Raw genomic sequence first — 12900 nt, 5'->3', positions numbered from 1 at the left:
ATGTTCTATTTTCTTCTCAGGTGCTATTGACTTGGCTGCTAAAAGTGCTGGTATTATCCCAGGCCCTTCATTACCAGTTCTTGAAACTGATGGCTTAGTTGGAATCGGCCCCTTGCCCTCAGAGGGTTTGACTGGCACAGTAGCAGAGCCCAATGTAGAAGGTACAAGCAGTGACCCTATATCAGCAGTGACTGTGTGTCCTGAGGTGAGCATAAGCCTTTTTAAGGTATTTGTTTAAACACGTATTTCCCAATTGTAGTAATGCCAACATTTTTGCACTGTTGTATGACTAAATTAGCATCTTGCATTATTTATTTATTTTCTTAGGTTCCTTTCATTGCTCTTACAACACCCCCAGTGCAAGAGTCAGCCCAGCCATTTCAGGTATTGTTTCCCAATGTTTTTGTACTGCAGAGCTGTCATTTACAGTGACTCTGGCTTTTTCTTTTCATATCCAATCTAACAATACCTGTGGATTGAGATTGTTAAAAGCTCTTAATTGCATCTTCTGTCCTATCCTAGGTGCCTAACATTCTCTGTTTAGCAAATGTACAAAAATATACCTTTTTTTTTTTTCCCCACAGAATGCACATTAGTTTTCTGAAAATAAATGTAAATGCCTGAGATTAATTTGAAATTGGCCACCTGTAATCCCGTTTTGCAGCACAGACTGGGAAAGGGATCAGTCAGGGATGCACATATTCTGAAAAGGAACATGCTGATAGGTGGATAGAGGCATGAACTTATAATTGTGCTTTTAATTCGTCATTGTTAAAAGTTGGGGAGATGAGCAGTATATATTGCTCAACTGCAGTAGACGAAAGTTAGATCTCTAAGCTAGCTGTGACTGTCTACAGCCGCACACAGGTGAAAGGAATAAGAATTTCTCTGTTCTCACATCAACACAGTCAGTGCTGATGGAGGAATCCCTCCCACAGCGCTGTTGTGTTCTGCCAGCAGGGAGCATTCCCTGCTGGAAGAACATCTTGATCGCTGCTGGAGGCTTTAGCTGCCGGCAGTGATCGCATGAAAATAAATCTGACAGGCTGGCTGTACTGAAGTCAGTTGATTGACCGATTTCAGTACAACTAGCCTGCCCATAGATGGATCGAATCTTAGCCGGTCCCTACTGAACCAGCCAAGATCTATCCATCTATGGCTGGTTTAAATCTCAAGACTAGATGGGCTGATATAGAATTCCTTTATTAGATAAAACCATTATATTTATTTCAAATGTATATGCATCGGTTTGCCAGCAATTCAGCTTTATGTGCAATACAATACAGAAAAGAAAAATTTTAATGATTTCGCCTGGAACTTATTTTGGTTTAGAGCAAATAAATTGATAATACATCTTGCAAACAACCACCCAGATCTAAAATTATGCTCTTTGATGGCTTTAGCCTTTAAAGTTGATCTGTCTTGAGTTCTTAAATGCAAAGTGAGAGCACTGAAATGCAAATCCAGTATAGAAGGATAGCAGGGTTGTTTTGCTAAAGCTTCCAAAGTTGGGGACTTTGGAGATCCAGGATCACACCAGGAATGATTTGAACAAAATTAAAAGGTACATGCAGGGACCTTGCAGGGCCTTGATTTTGACTGTTGTTGCATTGCTCTTTTCAAAATCCAAAACAGGTTTACTTTAAATACAAGAGTTCCTCCTGCACTGTAACATGTTTCATACGTGTTACTTAGGACTTTTCTCTACTATAAACAACTTCCAAAGCTTACAAAACTGAAAGTGAACAAAATGAACTATGTCAAAAACCTTTATTTATGATCTGACTTTTCTTTCAGCCATCATCTATCTTGTCCATACCTCACATCTCCCAGAGTCCTCTAGAGAATGGCCCTCCAGAGCCGTCCAATTGCACGCCCAGTAGCTCCTGCCTTTCTCCCCCAAATGTCTCTGCTTTGCTGGATATCTCCTTGCCTGGCCCTCCTGATGATGTTCTGTCACAGGGTGAACCTGCAACACACATCAGTGATTCCATCATTGAAATAGCCATAAGCTCCGGACAATATGGTGAGTTCATAGGTCTGCAATAATAGTACATGGATATTGTTTTTATGGTTTAGTACAGTTGCTGTAAAAAGATACAAGTGTGTAAAACATTATAGGGGTAGCTGTAAATTTATAAATATGATTGCTCAGGCAAAACACAACTTGTGTCTATGCCTAGTGTCAGAACTTTCATACCTGTACAGGTGATTCGTTGATATTAAAGTGAACCCATACTTTGCTCAAGCATCTTTGGGTGCCTCCTCCACTGCTATTACTCACCTAGCTGATGATCCCTTGGCTCCTCCTTCTTCTTTACTTCTAGGTGTGTGTGTGTAACAAATGTATACACCCTGATTAGCCATAACTTTATGATCACCCACCAATTATTGAGTAAAGATAGACACACACAAAGGGGTTGGACAAAAAAAAACAGAAATACTACATGATTTGCAGATGTGAAAGTGATGGCACATTTCATGTTGAAAGCAGAAGCGATGTGACATTTTTGCTTCCGCTGTGTGATGAGACACTTAGCTAACAGATGGGAAGCCTCACTTTTGTCTTTCACTGCATGTGCTTCTAGTAATACAGAGTCGTGTCAGAGCTTATTAAGCATTAAAGAGGGCAAGAAATTGTGCAAGATTGTGACCCGGAATAAGAAAACCACTGCTGCAAAAGTGACTGCAGAGCTAAATCTCAGTCTTCACTGGACTGAGTCTTCACGGGACTGAGACTGAGCACTGTGTATGCCGTCATAACCTTTTGCTATTGTACCTCGCGGACAGGGCAAATAAATTGGCAACTTCAGTCACAGAGGCACCAGCTAAGCGGTCACCAACAGTTTTATCTCTTTGAAGCTCAGAAAGCTCTGACATGACTGTATTATTAGCAGCACACACAGTGAATAACGAAAGTTACCTGTTAGGTGTGTCATTAAACAGCAGAAGCAAGAGTGTTGCATCACTTCTGCTTTCAACGCAAAAAATGTCACCTTCACACCTGCAAATCATGTTATGTTTCCATTTTTTGTAGTCAAACATTGTGGCATCTTTTATACTTCAACTCAAATGTCCTGTACTCCTTTTTTGTATGTTGAAAAAATCAACAAAAATTGTCATTTCTCAAAAAAAAAATTTTATGGCAGGTTTTGTCACCATATTCCCTTTTTCTTTCTCATGAAAGAATGATGTATGGCCACTCTTACTTTAACACTACTAAAAGTTCTTTTCTATAAACCAAATCATAATGTGGGATGTATGTAGTCTTCTTGTAATAACGAACATTTCCACCTCCTTTTTGACCGTACCTAATATATGTAACCCAGCTTGCTGCCTTCTTGGATTTCTGAAAGATTCTGTTATGCCCATCTATATCAAACTACTCCACCTTTTATTTTCTTTGCAAAAAAACTATAGTAATTTGGCTGAAATCCTCAGATCGTCCCTCCTGAAGGCAGAGGCTCGTTAATCAGGCCCTGCCAATAAATAAAATGACCTGTGAGGCTTGTGGGTGCCTGAAAAAAACTTCATAAGTTATGGACCCCCTGACTGGTGACTGGCATACAAGTGCTCTAGAATAATATGTGCAAAAAATTTTGTAATATCTCAAAATGACATATGTACCCTTGTGAAAATGAGTTCAAAAGATACAGTGAACAGGGAAGTAGCTGATATTAGGAGTTCTTTATTGCGTTATATGTAATCAGTCAACCCATCTTTACTCTAAACATGTCAAAAATTTTATATGCGCTATGTATAAATAATTATTAAGATACTTCACCTTATTTGAAACGCACAAATTCTCATGCGTTGTGGCAAAATTGTATGCTTGTGTGATATCTGATGCTGATTCGATATGTAATACTTGTAATGTTCTATTGTCAAACTATAAACCCTAAAAAACTTTCAATTTAAAAAAAGTTGTAATGCAAGCTAGTGTTTCTAATGCAGACTTTATTTTTGAAGGCGAAGCTGTGCCCCTGTCACCGGCCAAGCTAGGTGAGAACTCGAAGAGTCTTCCTTCCCCATCCTCTAGTCCTCAGCAGAGCTGGATCGCCTCCCCCAGCCATGATCCTCAGTGGTATCCCAATGACTCTACAGACTCCTCACTCAGCAGCTTATTTTGTGAGTACAAGCACATAGTGTTATGTTGTGGATTAAACTCTATATGCCACCATCCTTTTGCTTACACTGGCTCTTTTCCTGCTCACACAGCAAGCTTCATTTCTCCAGAAAAAAGTAAGAAGATGGCTCCATCCGCCACAGGAAATGCCAGCGGCACATCTCTGCTGGGCCCCAGTTTGCTAGATGGAAGTTCTAGAGATTCCTTTGTGTCCCGTTCTTTGTCAGATGTTGAGGTTTGTAAATCCGAAAAGTCTCTTTAAAGCGGAACTACACTGTATCTGAGCACAACAAGCCAAAAGCTCTGTTTATTTAATTTTTTATATTTAATGCAAACTTGCCCATCCATCCATTCATGTCCCCAAGCTGTATTTTGCTGAGAAATCGCTTAGAAAAACACCCCTAGCATTTCTGGCTGTGGTCATCTTGAATAAGGACAGATGATATATGTAGATGGTTACTTCCTGGAATCCATCTGCTCTTAGCCCAGGCATGCAGGCAGGAGGGTGTGCTTAGCTGAGAAAACCCTTTCTCCCCTCCTGAAGACTCCTGTATGACATTGTTTGCCTAGGCATGGAAATTAGGAAGGAACTAAAGAAATGTAAAAAAAAAAACAGTTTGAAGCAAGTAAATATGATATACTTTCCTATCTATGGACTAATGCTAGCCGCGTAAGCATTCAAATTAGTCAATGTTGATTAAGAGAGTGAAGTTACACTTTAAGCTACATTAAAAAAGATTAAACCGCTTAAGGACTGCCCACGGCCTTTTTACTGCAGCTGAGTGGCCCCGCTGCGCTGGATCACGTACATGTACGTGATCTAACATTTCCAGGTAGAGGGTGCTCGCCTGGTCTGTGCTGTCATTCAGTACAGCACACGTCAGTCAGCAGGTCCTGGCCAATGATTTATGGCCAATACCTGATAATTGATCTAGCAAGCTACAGTACAGAGCCCTCTATTTACTAACAACACAGGGCACTGTACAGAGAGCAGCAATGTGGCTGTGTTTTCTCTCTGCAAACACCCACATTGATTAATAAAAGCAGCACATATTATACACATTACACATTGTTAGGCACACAGTTAACCCTTTGCCCCTACAATTTAACCCCTTCTCAGCCAGTGCCATTAGTACAGTAACAGTGTATAGTATTATCACTGTATTAGTGTCACTGGAGGTGTCTGTTCCCACCCAATGCCAGTTAGTATCAGATTGGGCAGCACAGTGTCTAAATGGCTAGCACTTCCACCTTGCAGTACTAGGGTCGTCGGTTCGAATCCCAACCACGGCATTACCTGCCTGTAGTTTGCATGTTCTCCCTGTGCCTCCAGGTACTCCGGTTTCCTCCCACACTCCAAAAACATGCTGGTAGGTTAATTGGCTCCTGTCTAAACTGGCTCTAGTATGTATGAATGTGAGTTAGGGACTTTAGATTGTACGCCCCTTGAGGGTTAGGGACTGATGTGAATGTACAATATATATGTAAAGCGCTGCGTAAATTGATGGCGCTATATAAGTACCTGAAATAAATAGTATAGTATTGCAAAAAAATATATATATATACCATAGTTTGTAAGCACTAAACCTTTTACACAAACCATTTAATATACACTTATTGGGATTTTTTTACAGAATACATTTTGGTCTAAATTTCTGAGAAAATTAGATTCTTTTTTTTTAAATGTTTTATAGCAGTTGTGGGTTTTTTTTCCCCCAAAATTTTCAGTCTTTTTTTATTTATACATAAAAAAAGCAGTGGTGATCAAATACCACCAAAAGAAAGCTCTATTTGTGTGAAAAAAATGGCATAGATTTAATTTGGGTACAGCATTGCATGACCGCAGAGTCATCAGTTAAAGCAGCACAGTGCCGAATAGCAAAAAAATGCCCTGGTCATGAAGGAGGTAAAACCTTCCGGAGCTTAAGTGGTTAAACAAAAAAAAAAAAACTTTTGTTACTATTACTTAAACCTGTTGATTCAGCAGGATGTTGCTGAGTAATAAATTGGTATTTTGATTGGGAAATTCAAGTAAAGTCATAATTCCTAACTGCAAAATTCTAGTATTAATGCCTGACAACCAGCATGACTCTGCACGCCTTTGAGCGCTTCCAGGGTTAGAAATGTCAGATTCTGACTGGATGTGGGCATATAAACAGCAGATCAGTGACTGCGTCCCCAGTCTGCTTGGGCAGAGTGCGGAGAAGGCATTATGAGTTTAATAGAGAAGATCCCTAATGCCTCCATAAGGATTACCTGTCACACCAAATATGCAATCACAAGTGATCCCACTAGCAATGCCTAATAAGTGGAAAAAAAAGTGTTACAAAGGTAATAAAATGACATATATTTTATGTCGAAAAAGATGTTCTTTATTGAGAAAATAAACCGAGCAAAGTGTACAGTGAAGTACAGAACAAAGACATTATTGATGACAAGCATTGAATAAACAAACATAGCCCATTATTGGGAAATGTGCATGTACAGAGGTTAGATCAGTATCACCATAAAAAGTGAGATTACAAGACATTATTACAGGCAAATAAAAAGAAAGATGGTAACAATATTGAGTTGGTAGGGCAACCATATGTGATGGGTAGCAGTTTCAGGGTAAATAGACTAAAGAGAATAACATACATTTTTAAAATCATTGCTCAGCACATATTGGGTATCCCCACATGTGCAAGAGTGAAAGGAATAATTTTAGGGCCCGTCATTTTCTGTCCGTTAACAAGCATCTCAGGATTGCAGCCCATTGGGAGCCAAATGCCTAAAGCCCTGTTATGCGACGGTTGAAATCGGGCATCAAAAAATATCTAATCCATGAGGCTTACATAGTTCCCAGTAGTTTTGCTGTCATTTTTTTCATCAATCAGGCTCCGAGTCTTTTTTTTTTTTTTTTTTTTTTTTTTTTAAACTTCAGACAATTTAAGTGACCCTGGATAGCCACACAGTGAAGACATAGGTCAGAAGCACAAATTGATATTTAGTGTTACCCTTAACCACTTAAGTGCCAGCAACATACCCGTATGTCACTGGAGTTTGAGTAGTTATACTGGGATGACGCCTGCAGCTGCATGGATCCTAGTGGCTAACAAAATAAATGAATTTAAAGAGAAATTTTTTTACAGTGCGCGTCGGTCACGCATTCAAACAGCGATCGTCCCACACAATTGAGGTATCACCATGAACGTCAGATCCAGGGCAGTAATTCTAGTACCAAACCTCCCCTGTAAATCTAAAGTGTAAACCTGTAAAGGCTTTTAACATTTCACTTATGGATAGTAAAATTTTACGTTGTTTGTCGCCGTTGCACACGACACGTTTGGTATCCATTTACGTGGTGTAACATCATCTTTTATATTTTACCAAAAAATTGGGTTATGTATTGTGTTTCATTTTTTTTCCCCAAAAAAATTGTGTTTGAATAACCACTGCACAAATACAGCATGACATAAAAGTTTGCAAAACCCATCAATTTATTTTCTAGGGACTTTGCTTTAAAAAAAATATATAATTTTGGGGGGTTATAAGAACTTTTCTAGCAAAAAATACTGATTGTTACATGTAAACAAAAAGTGCCAGAAAAGGCCTGGTTTTCTTGTGGTTAAGTTGAGCAATACTCAAGGGTTTTGTTGAAGAGGTTTATCTGTAGACTATAGAGAATATAATATACTTTTGAATACTGCTGTTTTTAATGGATCTCATAGCGTATTTATTTTGTTGGTCCATGGACTGTTTTCTGACTTGTGCTTTTGATTGTAGGTTGTTGATTCACATCTGGCCTGCCTGATGAACGAAAACAGTATAGATTACATCTCACGCTTCAACGACTTGGCCCAGGAGCTTTCTGCTACAGACACTGTACGCCGCGAAGCTCCATTTGAAGCTGGGGCCACCGGGAGCGAGCAGCCCATCCGGGACTTATCGTGACAATTTTATCTGTTCTTGGAGTTTAACAGTCGGGAGCGTTCAGCTTCCATAACAGCAGCTACATGAAAAGGATGGAATCTGTTGTACCATTCAGGTGTAATGGTCTTTATAGGCCTGTACAGCTCAATTGGCTATAGATAATAAGCGTTGTTTTATAATGCAGTATTTACACTTCACCGGACTTAGTCACAGCACGTGACGGCTTTGTTTTGTCATCTGTGATGGCAGTTCAGGATGTACAGTAAGCTGACTGCACAGTAAGCTTTGAAATTGTTTGATTACCAATGTCTCTGTGTATGTGACGGTAACCAAACTTCTGCAGTGACGGCGTAATGAAGCCGCTGTGTACATAGGAAGCTGTTCTCTTTTTGTTTTGTTTTTTTGCTGGCGACCCCGTCAGGCCTTCTCTGGATCACCACTCCGGTGGAACACACAAATGGGAGAAATCCCAACACTCTGCAGAAGATATAAGCCATAATGAACTTCATCCAATAACAGATGGGCTTAGTGCAAAATATGCAATTTATTTGTGTCTCATGTGCTATGGACTTTTTGTTTTCTACTAATCGAAGAAAAAAAGTCAAATAGAAAAAATTTGCTTCTCACATTGTACCTTTTTGAATTATAAACCCTCAGCATTGGGGCAAAAAATTCTTTCTCGTCCATTAAGGTACAAAAGAAATGTTAATCTTTGGGCTATTTTGCCACCTGCAGGACAGTTGGACACTGGCAAACAAAAATAATTGTAAGCCAGCCTAGGATAACTCCCCTTACTACCAACATGCTTTAATGTTTTGCTAGTGTTCTAGGAGGATGGATTTCTTTTCACCGTTTTGCAGTGAAAAGTCAAAATATGTTTTTTCCTCATCGTTTTTTCCTCATCGTGTTTTCAAGATTCTTGGCATTGCTGCTAGTCTATACTTTTCAGCTATACAGAACAGCCTCGACCTGGCCTTTGGAGAGCCTTGACCCCAAACTACCCTACATGGTAGTTTGTGGTCAAGATACTCCCAAAGGCCAGGTCGAGGCTGTTCTGTATAGCTGAAAAGTATAGACTAGCAGCAATGCCAAGAATCTTGAAAAAGGGCCCACACAAGTGATGACTGGGCACTGGATTCCACGAGGGGCTTTCCAGACCCCGTTTAGGCTACAAGTTAACAAGGTCCCAGGTCCTGAGATGTTGGCATTGTCTCTGCAATTGCCCTATCTCTAAAGGCTCACTCTGTGGGTAGGCCAATCAAGCTGAGCAATGTGAGCTGCTTTATTTCTGTGGATCACTGGGCACATTTAAATTCCTCCCTGTTCTCCAGCTTCTACTGCAGAAGAAGTTAACACTGAGAAATGGATAGCTGATTTCATCTGGGTGGAGTGGTACAAACCCGCCTTTACTTTTCCCAATACGTAGCATAAAGTTGGCGTTCACCCGCTGTTGCTTCTGCATTGCAAAGAGGCTTGTGGAACTCCGACCCTTAATCTGTTCCTTCTGTCTGCCTGCAGTGACTGCAGTCACCTCTGGCCTTCAACCCTTACCTGCTGCCAGCAGCTGGTTTTGTAAATACCTTAGACTTGGTCTCATACCTTGAGTTTACAGTTCTTTGCTGCCATGCAACTTGTGCAATATGTATGATTATAGACACAGGAGGAACTGTCTTATGGTCCCTGGTGCCCCAGTTTACACTTTACTACTGCCTCCTGCAATACTTGCAGTGTGCTCACTGATGTGGCTAGGATCTGCAGCCTGAAATCATGCCTGCTGCTGCTAGTTTCTATTCCATCTTCAGAGACTTCTCTAGCATTTGTGGCCACCTCCTCAGCCTTTTCCAGGGAGGTCTCTACTTAATCATGCATGACTGCATGGTTCAAATCACCTAGTTATTTACTGTGTTTGACAGCAAAGACCACAAATGCACTTCTGTGCTTTCCCAAGCAAAATCTGTATAAGAACTGGTTCTGACTCTGTCATCAGCCATTGAGAGTCTGATCCTGAGTCTGTTCCGTCTCTTCTGAACAAGTTTGCCTCTGAGGAGTAGCAGTCTTCTGCTATTACTCCCAAACTAAAAAAAAATGTTTGACTCTTGTTGATGCACTACGGACCTCTTTAACAATGGTGGATCAGCCTGATGCTTCTACCAGTGCTGTTCTTTGCCTTGGGTGCTTTATAGAGCTCCTAAGACCCCCAAGACTTTCCCAGTGAACCTGCTGTTCCACGTTTTCAGTGGAGACTGGAAACATCTTAAAAAGATGTTTGCCCCCCTCAAGTGCCTTTAGCTTTAGGCCCCTTTCACACAAATGTTCAGGTCCACCTGCCCATTTTTAGATGGACCTGATCGGAACCTCCATTCTCCTCTACGAAGCGGCGGGTAAAAACAGACGTGTCCATTTTACCCTCACCTACATCCGATTCGATTCACTAAAAACAGACTGATGGGGATCTGTTCGTCCATCCAGCGGATCAAATCAGATGGCAGTTTATATCTGACCACCTTGAGAGCTATCTCCATGTCCACTCTACATAATCGGACCTGTAATCTGCTTGTTCAGCGGTGCTCAGCAGATAGATCCGCTGCTGAGAAAGCACATCACAGGTGTAGTCCACCCATGTGAAAGGGTTGTAATACCTGTTTGAAGAAGACTTTAAGTGATCTGCCCCCACTTAGGATCCAGCATTGTCCCACCCTAACAAAGTGACAGCCATACCATTGGAAAACGTTCCTCTTTTTAAGTACCCCACTGATAATTGGTTGGAGGCCCCCTCTAGAGTGCTGTTCTCACTAGCAGGTATTGCTTTTCACTCTATCTTAGCGGTGAGTGCCTCTTGGGTTCTTTGGCATGAGGCTATACTTGCTAAATTTGCAAGGCCTGCTCTCTTCTGTGTACACGTTCTCTAGGTACTCACTAGTTGGATTTTTAGACCTCACTTAATACCAGCTTCTTGCCTAAGGTCCTTCAGGTGGCTCTTTGTGCTGTCAGCAGTCCTTAGATCTGTTGTTTTGTTGGGCCTTTTGGCATTTTGGGTTTTTTTGTTGCCTGCCCCTCAGTTGGACTGTTTTTGGATGTCCCAAAAGTTAACGCTTTCTGTATCCCACAATGGATGATAAAGAAAATAGTATATTTGTACTCCCCATATAATCTTTTTCCTGGAGCCCATTGAGGGGCACAGGTCTCACCCTTCTGTGTGTATGATCAGGCTCTCAGTACTACTTTACTACAAAAATGAAGCATACTGGTAGTAGGAGTATAACCAAACACACTAAAGCTGGGTATACATTTTTTTTTTTCTTCAAACAAACTGCTATGAATTTTCTCATCGCTATGATCAAAAATGAATGTTGATTTGCTTCTGTTAAATATTAGAAAACTGAACAAACCTTCTCAAGATGAAACATTTCAAATGAAAATCCGCTCATGTATACCCAACCTTACTGTGTCCTTCAGTGGACTCCAAGTAAAGAATGTTATGTTGAGTTCAAAAGTCCTAGTTTTCATGCACCTGTAATGGAGTCTGCATTGATACATGGTTGCAAAAGAAAATTGTTGGTTTTGGTGGAAGAATTGGTGTTGGTGTCACAAAAGTTTGGCGTGTATTGAGAAAGTTCAAAATGGCAGCCAACTTTACATATCAAATAGAGGTGTAACTGTTGAACACTCAGAGTTCAAATATTGAAAGATTAGAAACAGGAGGTGATAAAATCACTGTATGGAGATGATTAAAACTTGCAGCACACTTCATAGTAACTGTTGCTAGTTTGCATGATTGGTAAGAGAACAATGTCACCTCAATTGCAAGGTAACATAAAGAGGCGTTCCTTCTACACAAATATTGGATATTGCGCTATTGATGTAGCCATGACATTCCCTTCGCAATGAATTCTAATGTTTGGAAAGGTGATGTGCAGTGTGTTCCGTGTCTTGGGTATTCCAGAATGATCAGATCATTGTTTCTTGAAATGTACCATCATATCAGCAGCTGCTTATTTGCCCATCTTTCAGAAGAGTTTTTGTTCTCTCTAGCTGTATTCTACCTGTATAGAGTTGAGTTTGGGCTGGAAGTGGCAGGATAATATCCTCGATTAATCAACTAAAGGAGCACTTGAGGCATGCTTAAGTGGCTTCTGAATATTATTGTATGTCTTTTTAGCATGCCTTAAGTGCTAGTTAGCATGCTTTAAAGCTGAACTACAGGCAACCTCTAAACATGTAGATACAATACATATAAGGGAGCTATTTTACCTGCCAAAGGATTTGTATTTTTGTCCAGCCTGTCCCAAAATGTACCTGCCATTGCCAAACAGCACAGCAGGGCAAAAACGCTGTAGTTAAATAACACAGGTCTCCCACTTTTCTCCCCCCAGTCTGTGACTGGACAGTGAAAGGAGAAGGGGCAGACTAATCTCTATTGTCACTCTGCTCTCTACTCCTATTGTGTCCTTTTTAGCACTTGAGCGCTGCAACAACTGACTTTGCACTTCAATCTGCTTCTCCCTTTCCCATTCTTAGCTCTGCTGTACAGGACAATACAAATTCAGGTACATACACTGTTCACATTTAAAAATATATATTTAATGATGTATTTATAAATAGAAAAGTTGTAATAATTGTTGTTTTTAACTCTACTTGAGGTTCAGCTTTAGGTGCAGATGCAGCATGGTGAATTTAAGGGCATTGTGTAATGTCACAGTGGAGAGGTATAAGAAATCAAAATTCTCCACCTGCACAACAAATAATGACCCTTTTCCTGGGCCATACCATTGTTCTTAATGGTGACTTTTATGGGGATGGTTAATCGGTCAGTAATGCTTTAGAGAACACCTAGTACTGCAACATTGTTTAAACATGCTTTG

The 12900-nt window shown here is 40.4% G+C and overlaps 1 protein-coding gene across 2 annotated transcripts in view; it reads left to right on the top strand.

Annotated features, from left to right (window-relative positions):
- Nucleotides 1-9014, top strand: part of CRAMP1 (cramped chromatin regulator 1) — a 75426-nt gene extending 66412 nt beyond the window's left edge. For both annotated transcript variants that reach the window (XM_089682701.1, XM_089682691.1), the window contains exons 16-21: nt 21-205; nt 328-384; nt 1798-2026; nt 3970-4128; nt 4219-4361; nt 7892-9014. In XM_089682701.1, the coding sequence (XP_089538827.1) occupies nt 21-205; nt 328-384; nt 1798-2026; nt 3970-4128; nt 4219-4361; nt 7892-8059 (941 nt within the window). In that variant the 3' untranslated portion in view covers nt 8060-9014. The remainder of the gene's footprint in view (nt 1-20; nt 206-327; nt 385-1797; nt 2027-3969; nt 4129-4218; nt 4362-7891) is intronic.
- Nucleotides 9015-12900: the final 3886 nt, after the last annotated feature.

Source organism: Staurois parvus, unplaced genomic scaffold (assembly GCF_062004578.1).
Source record: "Staurois parvus isolate SC_StPar_1 unplaced genomic scaffold, SC_StPar_1.0 ptg000018l, whole genome shotgun sequence".
NCBI classification, from domain to species: Eukaryota; Metazoa; Chordata; class Amphibia; order Anura; family Ranidae; genus Staurois; species Staurois parvus.
Note: the sequence above shows the minus strand (reverse complement) of the source record. Positions and strands in the feature narration are given on the sequence as shown.